The sequence below is a fragment of the Halichoerus grypus genome, chromosome 8 (genome assembly GCF_964656455.1).
Source record: "Halichoerus grypus chromosome 8, mHalGry1.hap1.1, whole genome shotgun sequence".
Classification (NCBI taxonomy): Eukaryota; Metazoa; Chordata; class Mammalia; order Carnivora; family Phocidae; genus Halichoerus; species Halichoerus grypus.
The window spans coordinates 137224000-137251878 of record NC_135719.1 but is presented as its reverse complement, the minus strand read 5'-3'; the positions used below and the strand labels follow the sequence as shown (position 1 = coordinate 137251878).

The window sequence follows — 27879 nt, the reverse complement described above, 5'->3', positions numbered from 1 at the left end:
GGAAAAAAATGAGATTAGCATCCTGGTGGTAATTCTCCCAGACACAGACGTAGCCCTGGTCGGGCAGGGGCCTTTCCAGACAGTGGCGCTTCCCCGTTTCCCAGCAGCAGGAGGCGGGGGATCGCCGAGGGTCCGCCAGGGGTCTGAGGGGCTCAGTGAGGGCTCAGCGCCTGAGACCGGCAGGCGACGCCCAGCCCGGCCGGGGTAAGGGTGAGGGGGTAGGGCCCCAATCGCTGCGGGCCGGCGGTGGTCGCCCGCTGCTCCAGCCGCCCTCACGGTCCCCCGCTGGCAAGGGCGGGGCGAAACGGGCGCGGGCGGCGTCGGCGGCGACGGCGGCTGGGGGCGGGGCCGCGCGAGGCCGCGCCGCCGCTTTTCTCGGCTCGGGGGCGCGCGGCGCGGGCCCGCCAGGCTGAGGGACGAGGTCGCGGCCGGGCGCGAACGCCGCGGGTGACCCGCGCGGGGAGCCGGCTGCGCGGGCGGCGGCTGAGGAGTGGAGGCGGGGGGCGGGACCTCGCTCGGCTCGGCTCACAGCCTGGGAGCTGCGGGCCGCGGAGACGAGCCGAGGCGGGCGCAGGGCGCGCGGCACCCCACTTGACGGCCGGCGGCGCCCGCGGCCCTCAGCATGTTCCGCGAGGCGAGGGTTCTCCTCCCGCCCGTGGGCTAAGGCGGCGGCGGCCAGAAGAAGCGACATGCACCTGCCCGGCGCGGCTTAGAGGACGCGGCAGGCGGGAAGTCCCGGCCGCCAGCGGCAGGGCTTTCTTCGCCGGGCCGCGGCCGCCTGCCGCCGCCGCGGGCCCGAGCCGGAGCGGCGGGGTGGGCGCCCCGACATGGCGGCCCGGAGCGCCCCGAACTGCCACCTGCGGCTCGAGTGGGTGTACGGCTACCGGGGCCACCAGTGCCGCAACAACCTCTACTACACGGCGGCCAAGGAGATCGTGTACTTCGTGGCGGGCGTCGGCGTGGTGTACAGCCCGCGGGAGCACCGGCAGAAGTTCTACCGGGGACACAGCGACGACATCATCAGGTACGGGGGGCGGGGGCGGGGGCGGCCGTCAGCCCTGCGAACCGCTCGCGGAGTTGGCACTTGCGCGTCGTTCTGGGCGCCTGCCGTGACCGGCTCCTGCAGGGAGCATCGCCCCAGACAGAAACCCGCCAGTGTCTTGTCCCGGACCTGGTGACACCCGACAAACGCCTTTCCCCATCTCCGTGTTCTGGAGTCTCTCCCTCGGGTCGGTGCGGTGACACCTGGGCGTTCGGTTTTATGGCTTTGTGCCCTTCTCCCTCCTTCAAATTTATGAAAACTGCAAAAAAAGGTTCTTTTGATAAGCAGTTTATTCCTTTAAATCCCGCCAGAGATTTCTTATTAAACGAGTTCTTAAAGAGCCAAGGGGAAAATCCTTTACCTAATAGGAAACTGATAAAAGCACCGCAAGCTGTCCGCTCTAAAACATAGGACCTGGGATGTGCGCCCAGGTGGCATCCTGGAGGGCACTCACCTCGTGGCCATAATAGTGAGTTCAGGTTTCCCTGCCTGCTGTTATCAGCAGATAGAAAAGAAACCCCGGCAGCCTTCAGGTGATTCATTGGAAATTAAAAATGTGCACACCTAAGGGCACTTTGGTAGGGGTTAATCTGAAGCAGCAGCTGAAAATGATTCCATTGATTTCCAATCCTCGTTTTCTCTAAAGGACTCCTGAATAAGTTCAGTTTTGTGCTTTTTACTTAAATCACCTTTTTCCCCATTTTAAGTATTCTTTGGGTGTTAAAATTGTGAGTGCTTGTTTACATTTTAGTGAGCGGTATATTTGAAATTTAATTTCCAATCAGTGTCTCAGCGGAACTTTTTTGACAAAGTTAAAAGCTGCAGAAATGATTCTAGGCCATTGATTATGCTTCAAGCACAACATTTTTGTCCTTGACAGGAGGATATATTTAAAAACATTTTGAGAATTTTGTGTTTGTGTGCTGCTTCTGGGTTTTTAAAAGAGATTCCGTGATTTGACTTGGTTGCTCAGTTTTACTCCTTTATTTATGTTTCACAGGATTTAATTGGGCATTTCGAGTCCAATATCTTTGTTTGATATCTTGTAGGCAAGATGCTCTGGTACTTACATTCTGTAAATAACAAAGTTGTTCTAGTTTGTGGTGTATTTGTACAACTGTGGTCTTTAAAAGGGAAAAGGAGACCTAAAGGTAGAGCAAGATGGACTAAAGATAAGGAGAGCAAAAATTGAAATTATGGAATAGGGAATGAAGTGGTGTTTTTGTTCGTTGGTTGTTATTCACCCCAAGAGTAGAATTTACCCCAGTTCTTTGTCCTTTTCCCCAGTCGTTTACAGTTTCTCTCTTCTTTTCCTGAAGTTAGGTCTCCCCACAGGGGAGGGTAGTTTTACTTAGTTGAAGCAGCCTTGACTGAAGCCCTTTTCCAGATACTGTCTGTTGGGTTGAATTCAGTAGGTGGGGTACGTGTGAAGGATTTTGAAGTCTTCTCACGGTGCACTTCTATTGTTTTTGCTCCTTGGTATTTGAGAGCAGTGTAGTACTAAGGCTTTCTGAAACTAGATATGATTTATTTGATGGGGTAAATTATGTTTTGTTTATTCTTCCAGCAGCAATTAAAGCTATATGTCACACTGCTTGAATTTTTATAATTGTGTTTTAGTAGACTGTAAGGAAGGTAATGCGTTTGTCTTTTTTTGGTATATAGAGTTGCACAGCCCTTACATGTATCTCAAAATGACAAACTACTCTAATTTTTGCCGTAATTGGATACATGCTTATGATTTTATGCAAATGATTCATCCTTGAAATAATTTATAACAAAAAGGTTTCCCCCCAAATTGCAATGGGGTAGTGAAATCTGAATCATGTAGCATCTTGAAATTGGTGGCATGTATTGAATACAGTACTGAGATTATAACTTAAAAATCAGTGAAAGAGCTCTGGAAATTTTAATTCAAACAATAATGACACAGATCATTCTTGTTTGTGAAATCAAATTTTCAAACCTTTCAGTTTTTTTCAATGTAGGGTTTGAAATGTAAGTATAGAAACTACTCCAGTAACTTTGCGATTATGTCACAACAAAAAATGTAATACTCATAAATGTGATACATGCTGGAAAACAATGTTGCTGTAATGTTAGCTTTAGTAATAAAAAGTCAATACTGTTTTTTCATGTTTTGTTCCATATTTGGTTGAAACTTACGTAGAATTTATTGGTCAAATATGACTTAGTCTGGAGCTAAGATTATTCCAGAATGAGCAGATTGTTGTCCTTAGGTTTTGAAAATGTAGGTGCTATATTGATTGTAAAGACTGTCATTTGCTTACCGTTCTCCTGTCTTACTACATCTCGTATGGCCAATAGTGGTGCCACCTGACTTGTCTTACCATTTTATCTGTAGTTGTCTTCTTTTTGCCATGTATCTGTATATACTTCTCTAGTAATTTATCCTTTAGTTATATTTATTTCAATACTACAGAATCATGTAGAAATTCATTTCACTGTCAGGAATAATACAGGAATCTTGGGGTCAATTTTTCTTTGTTTTTTTTTTTGTGTGTGTGTGTGTTTCAAGTTATTGATAAAATTCTCCAGCTGTTAAGTGTTTGTTACAGGTTTAAATTATAAAATTGTAAAATTCTAGGCTACTAGTTTTAGCACAGGATGCACATCTATAGCTTGGTCTATATTTTGAAACTTTTCCCAATTGTCTTCCCAAAGGATGCAATAACTTCAGGTTTTGTTTTTTGTTTTTTGTTTTTTTGAAGTAAGCTCCACACCCAGTATGGAGGCCAGCATTGGGCTTGAACTCAAAACCCTGAGATCAAGACCTGAGCTGAGATCAAGAGTCAGACACTTGACCAACTGAGCCACCCAGGCACCCCTAAAATTTATTTTTCTAGTTACTTCCCAACACTTTTTTGTCAAGTTCGTTCTTGAAGTGGTGGATATTATTGGCCATTTTCAAATTATTTATCACCAGTGAAGACCACTGATGGACTATTGTTAGCTTGGTGCATTTTGGTACTTGATTCTGGTTTTCTTATGCAAGTGAACCTCCATATTGAACTGCCTGTGCCCATTGTTTCTGTATTTTCTAGGTATAGAATTGAAGTGTTTTTGTGTTTTTTTTGTTTGTTTGTTTGTTTTGAGAGAGAGAGAGAGAGAGCACTCGCATGCGTGAGTAGGGGGAGGGCAGAGAGAGAGGGACAGGCAGACTCCCTGCTGAACAGGGAACCCGAGCGGGGGCTCCATCCCAGGACCCTGAGATCAAGACCTGAGCTGAGATCAAGAGTCAGACACTTATCCTAACCAACTGAGCCACCCAGGCGCCCCCCCTTTTTTTCTAAACATAGTGAAAGTATCTCACAAATTAGTGTTGAGCCTAAATTACATAATGCATCTGAGATACTTTGGGGAGCATACCATATTATATGGTTGCAGGTTAGAATGATGATAATTATTCATTCCTTTTGGATGGGACTTTTTTTTTCTTTAGACAAAATGAAAAGTATAGTAGCTCTTTTCTTCAATTGTGGTAGGTGGTGTTCTTGAGAAAGAAAACTAATTAACTGACCAGTAAGAACCTGGTGAGTGAGGAGAAGCCTGACCTCATGGCTTTCCCTCCCCAGCGGTGGCCAAGCAGTGGACTCTGATGGATTCAGTGGGGAAAAAGAAAAGAAAGGAAAGAAGAAAACAAAAAACTGATCAAGCTTCACTGTAATCTAGTAAAAGTGGTTTTTAACAGCTCTATTTATGGTATAGGAATTGAATAATACAAGTCAAATTGTAGTTGGAAAACAATTCAGAGTGTCTGTTGATTTATGGTGGATTAATATTTTTTTGTGTTTTCTTTCAAGGATGGGTTCAAGGTGCAACTTTTTAAGGTCTGGAAGGAATTACTACAAATCTACTTGTTGTCTACTTATGTTTTCAGATATATGGGCAATATTTCCCATACCTGGCTGATCATCAGAATCATTTAAAGTGTTTTTTGCCAATTTTCTAGACTTTTCCTCAGGTGAACTAAGAATCCTCTAGGGTTGGAGTCCAGAAATCTTTTTTTTTTTTTTTTTGAAGTGTCCCAGATGATTGTTTGGGAAGCTCACTGCCAGTCTGTATCCCAAAACATGCATGCTTAGAATTTTTAACATAAGCAGTTTGAGAAATGGATATAAACCCTCCCTTGAAACCTAATACCGTAATTTTCTTAAGCGCTGTGTAATATCTAGAAGCAGTACTTCCAAATATATTAGAATATATACAGATTTAGTAAAATGTTCCTATGTTTAAGTTACTAGAATTTGGTGAGCTTAACTTTCACAAACTATATAATGATTGTATTCTATATTCTTATTGTATTGTATTCTTATGTGTTTGGGTATCAAAATATTTATTATTTGTTTTATAAATAGTGCATAGTTTAAGGGATAAAATTAAAAGATGTTTTCAGGGAAAGGTAGGAATTATCTGGAATAATTCAAGTTGTCATAAATGTAAAATGTATCTTTATTAAGGGAAAAGTCAAATTTTTAGATTTGCATTATAATTACTATTGTTTTATAAGGTCTAATTGAATATGCAGGGAACTAACAAAATATATTTTGGATATAAATGAAAGAAAACATAGAATAATAAATTCTTAGAACCATTAAGAACTTACTGTTCAAGGCCTTTTCAAGGGCTAAAAAAACAAACAAAAACACCTCAAAGAAATACAGGTTTCCTCACTATCTGAAAGTAGCATGTTCCCATGAAACTTTTTTAAGCCACAGTGGTATAAAGCAAAGAAGCAATTACCATTAATTTATATGGAAAAATTTTTGTGCATTCCTAGACCCCCAAAATAACTTCTCTTAGCTTTTCTGATACCTTAGGACACATCTTGCTAATGGATGCACAAACTAAATTGAGATACAAAGCACACGTGCTCACAGACACAGTTCAGAGCTGTGATGGCTTGATGCCGGGACGCTGAGTGTAGATCCAAGCAAGGAGTTTTGGTGGGGCCACTCTCCCTGCTTGGGGTCTATGCTCTGTAACAGCTTGCAGTAGTAAAACAAAACGCTGTTTTTGCTTTTCGCCTTTTTTTGTAAAAGCTAAATTCCTTTTCTGATTCCTTTCAGTTAGTGAAAACAGGTTCTAATGTAGGCCTTTTGTGAAGCAGGTGGCGTAACGTGAACTTTCAAAAAAACGGGAGATACCTGTATTTATTGAGCATTAACTTTGTGTAAGGATCCTGCCTGAAGATATTCTGAGTTTAAAGACACAATCAGTCCAGTAAAGAATTACTTAGGATACTGTGTGTACTAGGGATAGCACTGGTATACTTGTAATCTGGTATGTACATGGGGACGTAACAGTTCAAAATGATGTTTCTTAGTGAATATAGTACTTTAACTGTCTTTAAGGAAAACAGGAGGAAATGTCATCAAAAGAAATGAGCGAAAGTATAGCATCCTGGGAAGGTATAGCATCATATGCAGTGGTCTCATGTTAAGAGAGAATATTTGGAAGAGTTATTTGTACTCACGCTCTTCAGTTTTTTTTTTTTTTTTTTTTAAGGATTTATCCATTTTAGAGAGAGAGAGAGTGGGAGGGATGGAGGGAGAGGGAGAGAGAATCTCAAGCAGACTCCACGCTGAGTGCAGAGCTCAATTCAGGGTTCAGTCTCACGTTTCCAAGATCACGACCCAAGTTGAAACCAAGAATCAGAAGCTCAACTGACTGGGCCGCCCAGGTGCCCCTTCAGTTCTTTTCCTCCCATTTAGTCCTTTCTGTTTCACCATAGCAGCCCTTGTCAAGGTCACCAATGATCTCCACGTTGCCACATCCATTAACTCTCTGTTCTCATCTTTTTTGATTTATCATCATCATTTGCCACAGTTGGTCACTCTCACCTTCTTAAGACACTTTCTTCAGTGGCATTTGGGACACATCTTAGCATGGAAATGTGTATTTCTTATTCTGTCAGCAAATATTTACTGAGTACCTATTATTTACCAGGGGCTATTCTTAGCATTAGAGATACAGCAGTGAACCAAAGAGATGAAATTCTCTACCCTCATGGAGTTTATATCTACTGGGGGAAGATACAGAATAAACAAGAAATATATTATCTGGTGTATATATATTTTTATATAATATATATACTATACATACTATATATATACTATATACATATATGTTATATACATATATAGTTTGTGTAGTATATAATATATATATTATATGGTGTTTATATATATAAAGAAGTGACTCATTGTTCAAAGGTCGGGATGGACCTTTGAACAATGCCGGGGTTGGGGCACTGACTCCCCCCATGCAGTTGAAAACCTGCATGTAACTTAACTCCCTCAAAAATTAACTACCAATAGCCTACAAATTGACCAGAAGCCTTAGCAATACCATAAACAGTTGCTTAATACATATTTTGTATGTCGTATGTATTTTATACTATATTCTTACAATGAAGTAAGCTAAGAGAAAAGGTTTTTAAGAAAATCCTAAGGAAGGGGAGCCTGGATGGCTCAGTTGGTTGTGTCTGCCTTTGGCTCGGGTCATGATCTCAGGATCCTGGGATTGGTCCCCACATCTGTCTGTCTCTCTGAGATAAATAAATAAAATCTTTAAAAAATATATTTAAAAATCCTAAGGAAGAGAAAATACAGCCCTGTAGTATATTGATTGAAAAAAAAATCTGCATATAAGTGGATCTGTGTTCAAGGGCCAACTGTGTATATTGTATATAAGGGCTAAAAAAACAAACAAAAACCGGAAAGTGAGGTAGGGACTAGAGACTACTGGGAAGAGTTTAGATATGGTAGTCAAGAAGGCCTCACTGTGAAGTATAACACTTGAGTAGAGACTTGGAGATAAAGGAATGTGCTGCTGTGTGGGTATTTTAAAGGAAGGACATTTCAAGCAAAGGAACTATCATGTGCAAAAGCCCTGAAGTGGAATGCCTCATGTGTGTGAGGCAAAGTAAGAAAGCTAGTGTGGCTGGAGTGTAGTGAATTTGGGTGATATTAGTAAGAAATGAGTCTGCTGAAGTGATGGTGGTGGGGCAGATTGCATAGGACTTCCTGGGCTGAGAGGATTTTATTTTAGCCTTCCCATTTGAGACCAGAAGTTATTGGAACACTTGAATCAAGTTAGTGACATATTTGCCTTAATGGTTTAACAAGGTCACTCTGGCTCCGAGGTTCAGAACAGACTGAGGGAGAGGGGCAGGATGGAAGAAGAAAGACCATTTAGGAGACTGTTGCAATAATCTAGTCAAGAGATATGGGTGGCTTGGGCCAGAGTGGTAACAGTGCAAGTAGTGAGAAAGGGTCAGATATATTTTGAAGATAGAGGCAATATGATTTGCTGATGGATCAGATACAACTTGTGCCAGCAGAACAAATGTCAATGATAATCATGTTTTTGGCTGAAACAACTGAAAGAATGAAATTTCTAATTACTGAATTGGGAAAGACTGTGGGAAGGGCAAATTTTCTGTTTTGGAAGAAAAGAAAGATCATGAGCTCTGTTTTATAAGTGTTACATATGAGATACTAATAGACAATCAAATGGAGTTGTAAATTAGGCAGTTGAACATGTGTCTATAATTCAGGGGAGCAGTCTAGGCTGCTATAAATTTAGGTGTTATTAGTATATAGGTGATGTTTAATAAAGCCATGAACCTGAATGAGATCACTGAGGGATTAAGTATAGATGGAGAAAAGATCTAAAAAAAATGGATTCCTGTGGCACTCCAACATTTAAATGTATAACTTGAAAAAGAACTGATAAAAAAAAAATGTGACCAGAGAGGCAGGAGGAAAACCAAAGAGTGTGGGGTCATGGAAGTCAAATGAAAAGAGTATTTCAAGAGAAGGAAGTGATCAGCTATATCAAGTAAAGTGAGGAATGCTTCACCTTAGTGGAGATGCTAGCTGTTTTACAATAATTACATTATAATCATAAGACTTTCCAGGAGACTATGTCCAGGTGATTGCTGGAACAGGGATGAGCAGGAGGTCAAAATGAGTCACTTCTTTATTAGTATACAAAACTGGCCTTCTTCAGGATTTTTCCAGCAGCTTTTAGTTTGTGTGATAGATGGCACATGACTGTCATTTCTAGCTCCTTGCTACTCAAAGGTGTGGGCCTCATAGGAGCTTCAGCATTACCTGGGAGCTGATTAGAAATGCAGATCTCAAGGTGCCTGGGTGGCTCAGTCGGTTAAGCGTCCAACTCTTGATTTCAGCTAAGGTCATGATCTCAGGGTCATGGGATTGAGCCCTGTGTTGGGGTTCTGCGCTCAGCGGGAAGTCTCCTTCTCTCCCTCTCTCCCCCTCTGACCTCCCCCGCGCGTACACTTGGACACATGCATGCACGCGCTCTCTCCCTCTCAAATAAGTCTTTTTTTTAAGATTTTATTTATTTATTTGACACAGAGAGAGAGAGATCACAAGTAGGCAGACAGGCAGGCAGAGGGAGAGGGAGAAGCAGGCTCTCTGCTGAGCACGGAGCCGGATGTGGGGCTCAATCCCAGGACCCTGGGATCATGACCTGAGCCCAAGGCAGACGCTTAACTGACTGAGCCACCCAGGCGCCCCCCAAATAAATAAATCTTTAAAAAAAAAATGCATATCTCAAACTCCACCCCAGACCTACTGAATTAGACTGTATTTTAATAGTCTCAGATAATTTGTAAACATTAAAATTTGAAAAACATGCTCTAGATCAGTGGTTTTCAAAGTGTGGTCCTTGAACCAGCAGCATAGTATCACCTGGAAACCTACTAATTCTTAGGCTTCCCCCCAGACCTAATCAGGTACTGTAGATATAGGCAAGACCCAGCAATCCATTTTGATCACCTTCAGGTGATGCTGATATAGCCTAAAGTTTGAAAACCACTGCTCTAGATTCCTGATTCTCAACCCTGGCTATATATTAGAATCACTTGGACGGTTAAAAAACAAAGCAAACATAATAAAACCGCCAATGGCTGAATCTCATTCCTGGAAATTCTGATTTAATTTGTTTAGGGTAGGTCTTGAGTATAGTTTCTTTGTTGGTGTTTGCTTCTGTTTTAAAATTTTAAGCTTACTAGATTGTTCTAATGCAGCCAGGGTTGAAAAACCACTGTTGTAAATATAGTAGTAATCCATGTTTAGCTGCTGGGCTAGGAAGTCAACCTGAAAAAAATTCAGAGCCTGGTCAAATTTATTCACTTACTTTATGCATTATATAATGATGTGGATAATTTGCTAAGTATTGAAATCCCTTTAAAACTTCAGACCTCTTGGGGTGCCTCAGTGGCTCAGTCATTAAGCATCTGCCTTCGGCTCAGGTCATGATCCCAGGGTTCTGGGATCGAGCCCCGCGTCAGGCTCCCTGCTCAGCGGGAACCCTGCTGCTCTCTCTCCCACTCCCCCTGCTTGTGTTCCCTCTCTTGCTGTGTCTCTCTCTGTCAAATAAATAAATAAAATCTTAAAAAACAAACAAACTTCAGATCTTGTCTAAGGTCCCCCCATGCTGGATAGCATAAATCTCCATGTTTGAAGATTTATTACCAAAAAAAAAAAAGCAATCCTCAGTATGGTCTTTTGCTGACGGATTTGCTCAGTATCATCAGGGACTTAAAACACTGATAGATATCATGCATCATCAATCCAGAAAAATGCTTACTCACTGGGGAACTAGAAAGTTCACTTAATGTGCAAAATTACGTGCATCCTGGATGGTATCAAGTGAGGTGTAACTCAGTGCCCCAGGTGATGATTTCAACAGACTCAAAACAGTTGCAGTGGGTTTGCCTGAGTAATTTGGACCATGGAAAGCCCAAGATTGTCCATTAATAAATTCCATTTTGGAGCCAGAGTCTGCACTCAGAGATAGACCAAATATGTTAATATTTGATAAGGAACATGAATACATCAAAAGGACAGATCATCTCCACCCTATGAAATTCTAAAGTGGATGTACTTGCATAGACAGTTCAAATAACACACTAGGTTCATGTCCAATCAGAGAAGGTAGCTGGGATGATGTGTTTTGTGGGGCTTGAGACTACGTGTTGCCACTACCCAAGCATAAAGCAGCCACTAACAGCAGGCCAAGTCACTTCAGTCCTAGAGACCAGCAAGTTCTCCTTGCTAGAGAACTTGTGTTTCAACATGGATCAGTATTCTGAGACAGCATAGCACTGGCAAGGGTTACACCTAACCAGCATAAACAAGTTGCTTAGGCTACAGTGGTATCTATTCTAATTATAAGTGGCACATGGCATCACCATATTGGCCAAAGACACCAAGAACTGGTACAAAGACCTTAATAGTGTCTGGATTTCCTTTCTAAAGTATTACCTTCTGTTGGCCAATGTTATTTAAAGGTGGATTCAATTGTTAAATGGACGTGTGAATATAGTGTCCATCTTATGACACTGGCATGTATATCTATCTGAAGTAGTAAGCATAGGGAAAAACACTAACTCCTTGGTGTTGGTTGATTGCTAGAATGAGGAGATAGGCATGGGACCAAAGATGGACATTGCACACCGGATCTAGCTTTTTTGGAGTCTATAGTCAGGCTCAATTCATAACACCACAAAATTCTTAATTTTTTTTCTTCTGGGATGGGCAGCTTATAATGCTGGATTGGCAAACAAGAGGTTGTGATTGTAGGAGTTGTTAACTCAGATTTCACTCTAAAAATTACTTTGTTCTTCACAATTGGGGGGAGAATACCTGATTTTTAATTCAGAAGCTGGGGAATATAGGGATAAAGCAGAGAGAGGTTGGATGTGAAGTGAGAATTCTGGGTTGTATTAAATTTGCCATGGTATGGATGGTGTCAGCCTTCTGATAGAACCCAAGAAAGTGAGTGGTCATTGTCATGGATGCTAGAAGCATGGGATGTGGCATAACAGGGAGCACCTAATTGAAATTAAAGACCCAAAATAAATCGATGGCAAGAGAAGTGTACATAGCCCATTCCCCAAATCACTTAGACGAACTGGGATGCACAGTCACCTTGTCAAGGAAATCGTGCTGCTCTTCCTGTGAATCATGTACCTACTTCACCTCCCAGTGTAGAGGACATCCATCCTCTGCCCCCAATCCATTGGAATCTCTTTTCCTCACTGTGGGTAGGACTGACTTTCTTGGTCAGGAGATACAGTCCTGGACACTACTGCCTCTGGTGTGGAAGCTCTCATTGTGTATTCATTTCAGCCTATGGAGCGTAATTACAGTTGCCACAAGCAGTTACTCTAAAGAATTTGCAGTTTTTACTTGGTATGATGTTGCTCATGGTGTGATTTAAATTAGCCACAAGGTGATAATATAATCAAGTTTAACCACCTCAGAGTCCATATCTTTAGAGATGGTTGATCAGGGAGCAGGGCATAATTCCCAACCAGGAATGGAAAGTAAAAGGCCATTCTAAGTCTTACAACATAGGTGATAACTAACTACAGAGTCTACAGACAGTCATCATTACTTGGTTGCAGTGTGACTTTTCTAATTATTAATCTGTGGACAATGTATTTAACACATAAAACACCAAAGAAGGTGGCTCTACTAGCATGGTAAGGAATGTTACCTGTGACCTGGATGTTAGATTCAGATGACATGCACTTGCAAAGGGCAATTTTTGCAACCATAAAGAGACTGCATAGGAGTCTGAGGTTGACGTAATGAGTATGAGAGGCTTCATAGGCCTCCCCCTCAAAGGGTAGTTATTATATTTTTTAAATTAGTGATATATATTATAGAATACAATTATAGAAAATTGAAAGCTGTAAAAAAATATTTACCCATGATCTTGCAATCTGGAGATACTACTATTGTGTTTTAGAGATTTCCTTTTAAGTCTTTTTTTTTTTTTTTTTTAAAGTAAGCTCTGTGCTCAACGTGGGGCTTAAACTCATGACCCTGAGATCATGAGTCACATGCTCTACTGACTGACCCAGCCAGGGGCCCCTCCCTTTAAGCCTTTTTTTTTTTTTTTTTTAGAGCAGTTTTAGGTTTACACCAAAATTGAGAGGAAGGTACAGATTTCCCATATACCCCCTTACCTCACACATATATAGCCCATTATCAGTATCACTCACCAGAATGGTACACTTTTTACCAAGGATGAACCTACGTTAACATCATAATCACTCAAAATCCATAGTTTACCTTAGGATTCACTCTTGGTGTTATACATTCTTTGGGTTTGGACAAATGGGCAGTGACATATGTCCATCATTATACAGAGTATTTTTGCTGACCTAAAAATCCTCTGTGCTCTGCCCGTATACTCCCTAACTACCCCCACAATCAGTTGTTGTTCCTACTGTCTCTATAGTTTTGCCTTTTCCAGAATGTCATACAGTTGGAATCATACAGTATGTAACCTTTTCAAATGGACTTCTTTCACTTAGTAATATGCATTTAAGTTTCCACCATGTGTTTTCTTGGCTTGATAGCTCATTTCCTTTTAGTGCTAAATAATATTCCCTTGTCTGGATGTACTAAGTTCATTTATCCATTCACCTACTGAAGGACATCTTGGTTGCTTCCAAGTTTTGGCAATAATGAATAAGGCTCCTGTAAACATCTATGTGCAGGTTTTTGGGTAGACAGAAGTTTTTAACTCCTTTGGGTAAATATTAAGGAACACAGTTGCTGGATTGTATGGTAACAGTGTATTTGGTTTTGTAAGAAACCACCAAACTGTCTTCCAAAGTGGCTGTACCATTTTGCATTCCCACCAGCAATGTATGAAAGTCTCTTTTGCTCATCCTCATCAGCATTTGGCATTGTCAGTGTTCTGAATTTTGGCCATTCTAATCATGTAGTAGTATCTTGTTGTGATTTGCATTTCCCTGATGTCATATGACGTGAAGCATCTAGTCATATGCTTATTTGCCATCTGTATATCTTCTTTGATGAGGGGGTCTGTTAGGGTCTTTGGCCTAATTTGTAATTGGGTTGTTTTCTTATTGTTGAGTTTTAAGAGGTCTTTGTATGTTTTGGATAACAGTTCTTTATCAGATGTGTCTTTTGCAAATGTTTTCTCCCAGGTTTTGACTTGTCTTCAAATGTTCTTGATGTCTTTCACAGAGTGGAAGTTTTTTATTTTCATGAAGTCCAGTTTATTATTTCTTTCATGTATCATGTATTTGGTGTTGTATCTAAAAAGGCACCACCATACCTAGGTATTTTCCTATGTTGGTCTTTTAGGAATTTTGTAGTTGTATATTTTATCTTTAGGTCTATTATCCATTTGGAGTTAATTTTTGTGAAGGGTGGTAAGGTCTGTGTTTATTTTTATTTTATTTTTTAAAAGATTTTATTTATTCATTTGAGAGACAGAGATACAGAGAGAGAGAGCATAAACAGGGGGAGAGGCAGAGGGAGAAGCAGTCTCCCCGCTGAGCCAGGAGCCAGATGCGGGGCTCGATCCCAGGACTCTGGGATCATGACCTGAGCCGAAGGCAGATGCTTAACCATCTGAGCCACCCAGGCACCCCAAGGTCTGTGTTTAGATTCACTTTTTTGCATGTAATTTTCTGGTTCTAGCACTATTTGCTGAAGAGGAGACTATCTTTGTATTGCTTTTGCTCCTTTGTCAAATATCAGTTGATTATATTTATGGGGGTCTATTTCTGAGCCCTCTCATCTGTAAGTGTTGAGTTCTATATGTTCAGCAATGTACTAGGCAATATGTGGAATACAGCTTAATTGTAATATTGATTCCAAGAATAACTAGAAAAACACTCATGCTTTCTTTCTCATTAAGAAAATTAGAACCATCCTGGACTCAGAATCCAGATGCCCAGGGTGTAATGTAGCAGCAAAATAAGTTACAAGGCCTACTACAGCTCTTGCATTCAGATGTTTCCACCAGTGCAACTATATATTTCCAACATCCCTTTTCAGATCCATGACAAGGATATCCTAGCAGAGAAAGAACACTGAATTGGGAGTTGGACAGCCTGGGTTCCAGTCCTGACTGTGATTAACTAGAGGGGAAACATTAACCAGAAGATACTGAAGTTGGAGAACTTGCTACAAGTTCACACTATTTGTTGGCAGTTGTGCAGCCGGGGTCAAAGAACATTAGCACAGTGGAGTCATATGTTTTCATCTGCTTACCCCGTGTGCCCAGCTCAGCTCCAAGCCCAGCCGGCCCTGGCAAACAGGCTCGCTCATTGGGGTGGCTTTATCTCAATGTAGGCTTCTAGTAACAAAGAAGGTAGTTCAAACTTGTATCAGTTCCTATATTATTTGGTCTGAGATGAAAGTGCCTACAGTCATGAGGAGAAATACATTTTGAGTATTTTGTCATTTACAGAGTCTATTCCTTAATGCTACACTCAAGTCAATAAGTCTTTGTGAGGAAGGGAAATTTTAGTTAGTTGCTTAGTAATGCTGATGAATTTGATTACTTGGAAGTCAATATATAAATAGTGAATTAAGGATGCCCCATTTTTAATTTTAGTCCAAGGTTTAACTACTTATGGAAGTGTTAGCTGGTAGAAATAGGAGTTGTGAGTATGGTAGATAGTCCAGAATGAATCTACATTGTCACTTAAAAAGAAAAAAAAGAATATTGGAGCCATCAGAACTTTCAGATTTCAGTAGTACATCCAGCCCCTGTCTTATATTAATCCCTCCACCTGTGCATGAGATCCTGCCCTTTTTTGCCTGCTCCACAGATTCTCCTAATTCACCTATATCAGTATTTTGATGATACTTCTAGATGGTTCCTGTTAACATATAAAATATGCTTAAAAGACAGCCTTTTCAGGAAATGATGTTAAAATAACCAAATATCCAAGGGGGCAAAAATGAACCTCAACTATATCTCACCATATACAAAATTTAACTCAAATTGGGTCATATGTCTTAAACATCAAAGATAACACAATAAAATTTTTACAAGAAAAGTATAGGAAATAGGGCATAAAATGGATGACTTAAAAAGAAAATTATAAATTGAACTGCAATAAAATTAAAACTTTCAAACTTCCAGGTAACTGAAGACAGTGGTGGATGTGTAGTAAGTAGCCTTCCAAAATCTCTTCCCCAAACAATGCATAATCACTTCACAAGTATGAAATTTCTATGCAAAGCCCTAGCCTTACCATTACTTAAACAGAGAATACCAAGACTGTAAAATAAAATAACTGTAAGTAAAAAGAGAAAAAGAAATTCTACCTACAGTTTTTTTGTTTTTTTTTTAAATATTTATTTGACAGACACAGTGAGAGAGGGAACACAAGCAGGGGGAGTGGGAGAGGGAGAAGCAGGCTTCCCGCCGAGGAGGGAGCCCGATGCGGGGCTCGATCCCAGGACCCTGGGATCATGACCTGAGCAGAAGGCAGACGCTTAACAACTGAGCCACCCAGGCGCCCCTCTACCCACAGTTTTGCAAGCTCTTTCCTCTCTATCACTGAGCTTTGCAGGGAGCAACTTAACCTAAAAGAACTGTGAAAACAGTATCTTGACAATACTGTAAGGATAAAGACAGAAAAGAACTATAGATAATGGTATAATCTAGTTAGTCAAATTGTTTCTCACAGGGCTAGCAATGCTGAAACAACTTTGGATATATTACACTTAAATGGACTTTAGATTATGAAAGGTTAATTTCTTACTCTTGGAGGAAGAAGTTATACATAAAGGGAGAAGTGCTCAATGAAGCTTGTGGTTTTGGATTAGAATCAGAGGTATCAATATGAATTTATGTTTTTAGATATATACACACATAAATACAGAATATAGATATATGTATATACATGGGTTAGTATATATACATATATTTCCTAGTTCTGTCTACAGCCTAGAAGGAATAACACTCCATAACAATGACCACATTGACTGCCCGGATCTTGTTCTCTAAATACCATTCTCCAATAAATGGAACTAGGGCTTCCTAGAGAAGTAGTTAATTATAGGATGGAGCAGGAAAAATACTGGATGAGCCTTGAATATATTGTGGTGTCTCAAAGTAGGTAAATGCAAAAGAGATAGTGGCTTGTTGAAAAAATAAGGGAGCCAACCTGAAGGATCTCCTGAAGGTCAAAGAACAATTTGAGCTATAAGATAAATAATGATAGTATTGAATTTTAACCCATAGAATAAAACAGGAATTGTCAAAAAACAGACTGTGGGCCAAATATGGCCTGCTACCTATTTTTGTAAAAATTTTATTGGAAAACAAACATGACTGTTTGTTTCTGCAACTTTTTTTTTTTTAAAGATTGATTTATTTGAGAGAGAGAGAGAGTGTGCAGGGAGGGGCAGCGGGAGAGGGAGAGAGAATCTCAAGCAAACTCCCCGCTGAGCGTGGAGCCTGACTCGGGGCTTGATCCCACAACCCTAAGATCACAACCTGAGCTGAAATCAGGAGTCGGACACCTAACCAGCTGAGCCACCTAGGCGCCACTGTTTTTGCAATCTTTTTTTTAATAGTTCCTCTAAGAAGCCCTTTTAGGTGTTTTTTTTTTCTTAATTGCCCCAACTCACCACAAAATTCTATTACCACAGATATACCGTATATCAATGTATGTACCTTATATGTATCTATGCTTTATTCATAAAAATAGTAAGACCTTCACACAAGGACCAATTTTTACAAAACCTCATGGAAGTGATATTGCTCCCAATGAGATTGCATGGCTTACGTATTGTCAGTGGCTGATTTGACATTGTAACAGCAGAGTTGAGTAGGTGTAATAGAGGTTGTATGGCATGCAAAGCCCAAAATATTTACTATCTGTCACTTTACAGAAAAAGTTTGTTATTGACCCTTGAATTAAAATATCCATGAATTCAACTGATATAAACAATGGATTAACTAAATAAGAGAGAAAAGATAGTTCTTCCTATGGCTAAAATAAAGAAGACAAGAAATAACAAGCGTTGGTGAGGATGTGGAGAAAAAGGAACCCTTGTGCACTGTTGGTGGGAATATAAATTAGTACAGCCACTGTGGAAACAGTATAGAAGTTCCTCAAAAAATTTAAAATAAAAGTACCATATGATCCAAGAATTCCTAGTAGGTATTTACCCAAAGAAAACAAAAACGCTAATTCTAAAGGATATATGAAACCCTATGTTTATTATTGCAGCATTATTTACAATAGCCAGTATAGAAGCAACCTAAGTGTCCATTGATAGATGAATAAATAGGGAAGATGCGGTATATTTACACACACACACACACACACACACACACAGAGGAATATTACACATCCATAAAAAAGGATGAGATCTTGCCATTTGCAACAACATGGATGGATCTGGAGGGTGAAATAAAACAAATGCCATATGACTTGACTCATATGGAATCTAAAAAACAAATGAACAAACAAATAGAATCAAACTAAAAATACAAGAACAAACTGATATTTGCCAGAGGGAAAAGAGATAGAGGGATGGACAAAATAGGTCAGGGGGAATGAGGGATACAGGTTTCCAGTTATGGACTGAATAAGTCACGGGAATAAAAGAGCATAATATTAATATTGTAATAGTGTTGTATGGTGACAAATGGTAGCTACACTTATGGTGAGCATACCATAACATAGAAGTTGAAAAACTATGTTGTACACTTGAAACTAATGTAACATTGTGTGTTAAGTATACTAAAAATTTTTTTTAAAAAAATTAAAAAGATAGGGGCACCTGGGTGGCTCAGTTGGTTAGGTGTCTGCCTTCGGCTCAGGTCATGATCCTGGGGTCCTGGGATTGAGCCCCTTGTTGGGCTCTGTGCTCAGCAGTGAGTCTGTTTCTCTATTTCTCCCTCTGCCCCTCCCTTGCTCGTTCTCTCTCTCGCTCTCTCAGATAAATAAATAAAATCTTTAAAAAAAATTTAAAAAGATATTTCTTCCTTATGATAGAATTCCAATTAATAAATGTAGGAGAAAAGAGGGAACTAAGAGGATCACATAAGTTGAATAGTACGGTAGTAACGATTTCAGGCAAGGTCTAGTAATAGATGCTAAAATTAATGAAAGGTTGGGACACCTGGTTGGCTCAGTTGGTTGAGTGTCTGCCTTTGGCTCAGGTCATGATCCCAGGGTCCTGTAATCGAGTCCCGCATCGGTCTCCCTGCTCAGTGGAGAGCCTGCTTCTCCCTCTCCCTCTGCCGCTCTCCCCTGCTCATGTTCTCACTCACTGGCTCTCTGTCTCAGATGAATAAATTAAAAAAATCTTTAAAAAAGAATAAAATTAAATTAATGAAAGTTTGAGGAGAAACAGGATTTGCATAACCTCAAAGCATCTCTCCTAAAATACATTTTGATTACAAGAAACTTTGTAGTAACTTTACAGTGAAGAAACCCTGCAAGCACCAACTTATCCAAGGAATTGAGGTAAACATCATCAGTAATAATGCATATTGACATCCTTAATTGAACTCCTTGATGTGGTGCACTAAGAAGAACAAATAAAAATTTGGTGGTATACTTGCGAGAAATGCATAATCTCACTCCAATCATGGGAAAACATGTTACAAGTTCAAATCAAGGGACAGTTTACAAAATAATTGATTAGTATTCTTCAAAAGTGACCATCATGAAAGACAAGGAAAGTCAAAGGAACTGTTACAGAGACTGAAGTTGCTAATGAGAAATAACAACTAAATGCAGCCTAGGATCCTGGATAGGATCTTGAAACAGGAAAAAACCTTAGTGAGAAAACTGGTGAATTTTGAATAAGTAGTTTAGAGGGTGGTATAGTACTAATGTTAATTTCCTCTTTCTGGTCATCATACCCGGGGTATATAAGATGTTTATATTAGGACAGTGGGGTGAGGGATATAAGAGAACTGTTTGTACTATTTTTGCAACATTTTAATGAATCTAAAATAAGTCCAAAATAAAGTTTTTTTAAAAAAAATCTTCTGCTCTTTAAAAGATACCACTAAGAAAATGAAAAGACAATCCACAAACTGGGAAACACATTTACAAAACATATATTTGAGAGAAGAATTGTATCCAGAATATATCAAGAACTCTTACAATGCAGGAATATGATAACCAGTTAAAACATAAGCCAAGTGCTTTTTGCCCAGAGTCAGACCCAGTTGTAGGAAGTGCATGACAATGTACAGAGGCTCATACTCTGGACTTCTAGTCATAGTACAATGAAGAAGAGCCCCTGGGAGATGGAGAGAAAGGAAGTTTATAGAGAGCAGGGAGTTCAAGAAGGGATCTTAAAGAGTTACAGTTGATGTCCCAGACTCAATCTTACACTGCATGTGGTTGAAACTAATTTGAAACAGCATACCAAAGCCTTTGAGAACTAAATTACAATCATCCAGATTTCAGATTGGCCCCTGTGGTGTGTACATCTGGTACTACTACAAAGGCTTTAAAAATTCTAACATTGGAATCACAGAAGGAGAATTGGGACATGTACCCTGAACCTAACTGGATTGCTTGCCAGATGAAACACAAAAAAACCCCCCAAAAATCATCATTCTCTAGAGGATTTTAACAGGGCTCAGCGTTTATAACACAATATTCAAAATGTCCAGGACATAATCCAAAATTATCACACAATAAATTAGGAAATTCTCTTAACTTAGACAACAGTTGTCAGCCCCAAGATGATGTAAATGTTGGAATTATCAAAGAATTTAGAGCAGTTGTTACAACTATATTCGGTGAAGTAAAGGGGAATGCTCGTGAAACAAATGTTACAAGTTCTCAGTAAAGAAGTAGAAGCTGTAGAAAAATGGAATATTTAGAACTGAAAAATATTAAAATGGAAGTAAAGAATTCCCTAGTGAACTCAGTATCTTGAGTGTGTGGTAGCCAGATTGTGCCCATCCCCACCCCACGCCCAGTCCCCACCGCCCCCAGTCCCCACCCCTGCAAAGATATCCATTCCCTAATCCCTGGAATTTGCGAATATGTTGTTAAATGCCAAACATGACTTTGAAGATATAATTAAGGTATGGACCTTAAGAGAGTGTCCTGAATTACCCAGATGGGCCTAATTTAATCATGTGAACCCTTAAAAATAGATAGCTTTCTCCAGCTGGAATCAGAAGAGATGTAGTAGAAGTCAGAAAGATTCCAAACTTGAAAAGAGGGACTCATTGTGCCATTGCTGGTTTGAAGATGCAGGCGGCAATATAATGAAAAATGCAGGCAGCCTTAGGGAGGTTGAAGTTCTCAGCTGACAGCCAGCAGGAAAACAAAAGCTTCAGTCCTTTTACCACAGGGAATTGAATTCAGCCAACACTCTGAACTTGGAAGCTGATTCATCCTCAGAGACTCCAGAAAGGAATGAAGCTGTATTGATACCTTGGTTTTGTCCTGGTGAGACTCTTCTTTTTTAAGATTTTATTTATTTATTTGACAGAGAGACAGCAAGAGAGGGAACACAAGCAGGGGGAGTGGGAGAGGGAGAAGCAGGCTTCATGCTGAGCATGGAGCCCAGTGCGGGGCTCGATCCCAGGACCCTGGGATCATGACCTGAGCCGAAGGCAGACACTCAACGACTGAGCCACCCAGGCGCACCAGCCTGGTGAGACCCTTAAGCAGAGTACCCAGCTATAACTGGATTTCTGCCCTGCAGAACTTTAGATAATTTGTGTTATGTCAAGATGCTCAACTTGTGGTAATATGTCATAGCATCATAGGAAACAGTATGGAATATATTTTCATCCTTTTTACAAACTGATAAGTTAGACTTTTATTGTTTCTTGGGTGTCAGCATAGTCATGAAATTCCTGGGTCAGAGATAAAGAACTTTATTACCCATGGCATAGCAAATAGCATGAGTCAGTAATAACAGAATATACATTCTTTTCACATGCCATTGGAAGTTTTACCAACAGTATAGGTCATATCCTATAAAACAAACCTCAACAAACTTAAAAGAATTGAAATCATACAAAATGTGTTCTCTAAACTTAATGAAATAAAAATCACTAACTCAGAGAAAACAGGAAAATCAAAATATTTTAAAGTGGATGAAAATGAAAACATATTAAAATGTGTGAAAATCAGCTACAGCATTGTTTCAGGGGGGTATTTATAGTGTTAAATGCATATATTTAAAAAGGAAAAAGGTTGAAGATCAGTAATCTAAGATTTCACCTTTAGAACTAGAAAAAGAAGAGCAAACTAAACTCAAAAGCAAACAGAAGGAAATAATAAAGAGCAGAAAGCAATGAAGACAGCAAAACAGTAGGGAAAAATCAAACCAAAAGCTAGTTTTGTGTTTTTTTGTTTTTGTTTTTTCAGTGTGGGGCTTAAACTCCCGACCCTGAGATCAAGACCTGAGGTGAGATCAAGAGTCAGCTGCTTAACCAACTGAACCACCCAGGAGCCCCAAAAAGCTAGTTTTTTGAAAAGACTGATTAAATTGATAAATTTCCAGCTAGACTACCAAGAACAAAAAGGAGATGGAAATTACCAATATTCATCAAGCTATCACTGCAGACCTAAAGACATTAAAAGGATAATAAAGGAATACTATGAACAACTATACATAGAGATATTTGACAACTTAGATGAAATGGACTATTCCTTTGAAAGATTCAAGCTATCATAACTTACCAAGCAGAATAGATAACATGAATAACCCTTTATCTATTAAAGTAATTGGATTTGTAGTTTGAAACATTTCAAAAAAGAAATCCCCAGGTACAAATGATCTCACTGGTAATTCTGCCAAACATTTAAAGAGGGAATAATACCAATTCCACACAGCTCTTACTGACAATAGATGAGGAGAGAATACTTCCAACTCATTTTATGAGACTGGCATTACTTTAATATGAAGTCCAGACAAAGACATTAGAAGGAAAGGAAATTACAGACCACTATTCCTCATTAACATAGGTGTAAAAATTCTCAGTAAACTAATCAAATAAAATCCATCAATAGAATAATACATCATGATCAAGGGGTTCATTTCAGGAATACAGGGTTAGTTCAATATTTGAAAACTAATCAAGGTAATTCACTGTATTAAGAGACTAAAGAAGGAAAATCATGATCATCTCAATAAATGCAGGAAAAGAATTTGACAAAACTCAACATCTGTTCGTGTATTTTAAAATGAGTAGCAAACTAAGAATAGAAGGCTACTTCCTTAACTGTACAAGTATCTATAAAAAACCTACAGCTAACATTATGCTTAATAGTGAGAGACTGAATGTTTTCCTTATAAGACCAGGAAAAAGATAATTCCTTTCTTTCCTCTCCTAATTCAACATCGTACGAGAAGATCTAGCCAGTGTAATAAGGCAAGAAATAGAAATAAAAGACCTGGAGGAAGGGAAGAAAAAGATAATTTGATTGCCTACATAGAAATTTCCAAATAATCTACAGCATACACACACTACTCCTAAAACTAGTAAGTGAATTTACCAAGGTCATAAGATACAAGGTCAATGTGCATAAATCAATCACATTTCTACATACCAGCAATTAACAAATGGAAACTGAAATTTTAAAACAATACCATTTATAAGAACTCAGAAACAATCTTGCATAAATTTAACAAAATCTATGCAGTATTTGTATACTAAAAACTATAAAATGAAGCTGGAAAAACAAAGCAAAGAACTTAAAAATGGATTATATATAATGTTCATGGATTGGCCGACTTAATGTAGTAAAGATGGCCATTCTTCTCAGATTGATCTATAGAGTTTATTTAATCCCAGTCCCAACAGGGTATTTAGGATATACGAACTGATTCTAAACTTATAGGGAAAATAAAGCAATTAGAATATCCAGAACAATTTTGAAAAGACAGGAAGGTGGAGGACTCACAGTACTCAATTTTAAGGATTATTATAAAGCAACAGTAATTTGACCGTGTGGTATTAGTGAAATGATAGATACATCGATTAGTGGAACAAAATTATAAAGTACAGTTTGTGACAAATTAACATAGTCAATTGATTTTTTGATAAAATGGACAATTCAATGGAGAAAAGATAGTATTTTCAATAAATGGTGCTAGAACAAATTGGACATCCATATGAAAAAATAAGCAAAAGCCAATCTACATTACATCTTATACAAAATTGACTCAAAATGGATGATAGATTTATTATTTTTTTTAAAGATTTTTTACTTATTTATTTGACAGAGACACAGTGAGAGAGGGAACACAAGTGGGAGGGTGGGGGGGAGAGGGAGAAGCAGGCTTCCCGCTAAGCAGGGAGCCCGATGCGGGGCTCGATCCCAGGACCCTGGGATCATGACCTGAGCCGAAGGCAGACACTTAACAACTGAGCCACCCAGGCACCCCTGGATGATAGATTTAAATGTAAAACATAAAACTATAAAGATTTTAGAAGGAAACTTAAGAGCAAATCTTTGTTACCTTTGGTTGTGCAAAAGCATGGTCTATAAAACAAAAAAAAATTGATGAAATGGACTTCATAAAAATAAAAATGTTTGCTCTATGAAAGAAACTGTTATGAGAATGAAAAGAAAAGCTGCAGCCTGAGAGAAAATATTTGCAAATCACACGTTGGACAAAGGGACTTGTATTGAGAATACATAAAATAGTTTCAAAACTCAAAACTATGAAGACAACCCAATTAAGATGGCTAAGACTTGAGCAGATTATAAGAAACATTAGTCAATATTATTCATCAGGAAAATTCAAATAAGAAAGATTGATGACCCCAAGTATTAATGAGAATATGGTGCAACTGGAAATTGCATACCTGGGGCGCCTGGGTGGCTTAGTCCTTAAGCGTCTGCCGGCTCAAGTCATGATCCTGAGGTCCTGGGATCGAGTCCCGCATCGGGCTCCCTACTCCGCAGGAATCCTGCTTCTCCCTCTCCCACTCCCCCTGCTTGTATGTCCTCTCTCGCTATCTTTCTCTCTGTCAAATAAATAAATAAGTCTTAAAAAAAAAAAAAATTGCATACCTTTTGGGAGTATAACATGGCACAAGCACTTTGGGAAATTGGTGGTTTCTTATAAATCTAAACACGCACCTACCCTATCCTCATTTCTGTCTTTATGGATTTGCTTATTCTGTACATTTCATCAAAATGGATTCATACAATATGTGGCCCTTATATATCTAATGTAAATGCTTTCAGGGTATGTTCATGTAATGTATATCAGGACTTTATTCCTTTTTATTGCCAAATAATATTTCATTGCATGGAAATATGCCACATTTTATCCATTCTTCAGTTGAGGAACTTTTTGGTTGTTTGCACTTTTTGGCTATTATGAGTAATGCTGCTGTGAACATTTGTGTATAAGTTTTTTGTAGACATATGTTTCCATTTCTTGGGAATGTAGGAGTAGAATTTATAGTCCCACAGCAATATTTGAAAGTTACGTTTTCTCCACATCCTTGCTAGTACTTCATATAATAATATAAATTACATATATTTTACATTTACATATATATGTGTGTGTACATGTGTGTGTGTGTATACACACACACATCCATACTGTCTTTTTTTTTTTTTTATCATGGAAGTGGTATATCATTGAGATTTAGGTTTGCATTTTCCTGCTGGCTAATGATGTTGAGCATCTTTTCATGTGCTTTTTGTCTATCTTCCTTGGGGAGATGTTTATTCAAATCCTTTGTCCATTTAAAAAATGGGGTTATTTGTGGTTTTATTGTTGAGTTCTTTATATATTATAGATATAAGTCCCTTATCAAATCTTTGCAGTTATGTTCTCCCATTTTGTGTGTTTTGTTTTCTTATTTTTGATAGTTGTCCTTTGAAACATAAAAGTTTTTAATTTTGGAGGCATCTGGGTGGCTCAGTCGGTTAAGTGTCTGCCTTCTGTTTGGGTCATGGTCCCAGGGTCCTGGGATCAAGCCCTGCATCACCCCCTGCTCAGCAGGGCTTCTCCCTGTCCCTCTGCTGCTCCCCCTGCTTGTGCTCTCTTGGTCGTTCTCTCTCTCTCTCTCAAATAAATAAATAAAAATCTTTTTAAAAAAAAGTTTTTAATTTTGATGAAGCCCATTTTATTTTTTCTTTTGTCACTTATATCTAAGAAACCCTTATTTTATCTGAGGTCAGTAAGATTTATGCCTGTGTTTTCTTCTAAGAATTTTATTATTTTAGCTCTCACATTTTCAATTGATTTTTGTATATGGTTTAAGGTATGGGTCCACATTCTTTGTTTTGCATTGTGGATATTCAGATGTCCTAACACCATCTTCTTCCTTTGAATTATCTTGGCACCACCCTTCAATGGAAGTCAGTTGACCATGAATGTATTGATTTAATTCTGGACTCTCAGTTTTGTTTCACGATCTGCACCTCTGTTAATGCCAGTACCATGCTGTGTTGATTACTCTAGTTTTATAGTAAGTTTTGAAATTGGAAGTCTGAATCTTCCAATTTTGTTTTTTCAAGATTGTTTTAGCTATTCTCAGTTTTTGAATCAGCTTGTGAATGTCTTCAAGACAAGCAACTGGTATTTTGGCATGGATTGGTTTTAATTCTAGATCAATTTAGGAAGTATTGCCATTTTAACTATATCACAGGCTTGGAATATGATGTATCTTTCCATTTATTCAGATCTTTTAGATTTTGTTTAATGGTATTTTGTACTTTTCTGTGTACAAGTCTTGTACCTTTTTTTTTTTTTTTAAAGATTTTGTTTATTTGACAGAGAGAGACACAGCGAGAGAGGGAACACAAGCAGGGGGAGTGGGAGAGGGAGAAGCAGGCTTCCTGCTGAGCAGAGAGCCCGATGTGGGGCTCGATCCCAGGACCCTGGGATCATGACCTGAGCCGAAGGCAGACGCTTAACGACTGAGCAACCCAGGCGCCCCTAAGTCTTGTATTTTTTTGTTAAGTTTATTCTTAAGTGTTTTCTTCTTTTTTATGCTAATATAAGTGAAATTGTTTTCTTGATGTAATTTTCAGATTGCTCATTGCTAGTGTACAGAAATATAACTGATATTTTATATTGATCTGTATCCTACCACATTGCTGAACTCATTTATTAGCTTTACTTGGGATTTATTTTATTATTGTTTGTGATTCCTTAGGATTTCCTGTATACAAGATAATGTCATCTGCAAGTAGATACAGTTTTACTTCTCCCTTTTGTTTCTTTTTCTTGCCTAATTGTCCTGGCTAGAATATCCAGTACTGTGTTGGATGGAAGTGACAAAAGCTGACATCCTTGTTTTGTTCCTATACTTAGAGGGGAAACTTTCAGGCTTTCACCATTAAATGTGGTCACAGCTGTGGGTTTTCATAGATGCCCTTTATCAGATTGAGAACGTTCTCTTTAATTCATAGTTGTATATTTTTATCACAAAAGAGGTTGGATTTTTGTCATATGCATCTTCTGTCTGTTGAGATGAAAGTATGTGAGTTTTTTTTTAACCTTTATTTATTTATTTATTTATTTTAGGATTGACCTTTATTCTCTTAATATATTATATTGGTTTGTTTTATATGTTGAACCGACCTTCCATTCCCACTTATCTTCCCTCCCACTGGTTACTCATTTAGTATTCCCTGACTTGATGAATACCATCTAAGCCATTCAGATGCCCAAGCCAGAAATCCTAGAGTCATCTTAGACCCTTCCCTTTCCCTTACTCACTACATCCAATCAGTTGATTCTGTCTTTTTTTAAGATTTTATTTATTTATTTGTCAGAGAGAGAGAGAGAGACTGAGCAAGCAGGGGGAGCAGCAGGCAGAGGGAGAAGCAGGCTCCCTGCTGAGCAAGGAGCCTGATGTAGGACTTGATCCCAGGACCCTGGGATCATGACCTGAGCCAAAGGCAGATGCTTAACCAACTGAGCCATCCAGGAGTCCCCAACTGATTCTGTCTTAATATGCTCCTAACTTTTCCCACTTTGAATTCATCCTTCACTCTGATGCCAGGAGTGATTTTT

At 39.1% G+C, this 27879-nt stretch overlaps 1 protein-coding gene across 1 annotated transcript in view; it reads left to right on the top strand.

The window, feature by feature from the left end:
• The first annotated feature begins 419 nt into the window (after positions 1-419).
• Positions 420-27879, top strand: part of EML5 (EMAP like 5) — a 168591-nt gene continuing 141131 nt past the window's right edge. The window contains exon 1 of the mRNA XM_078054081.1: positions 420-1024. Coding sequence (XP_077910207.1) covers positions 828-1024 — 197 coding nt within the window. The 5' untranslated portion in view covers positions 420-827. The remainder of the gene's footprint in view (positions 1025-27879) is intronic.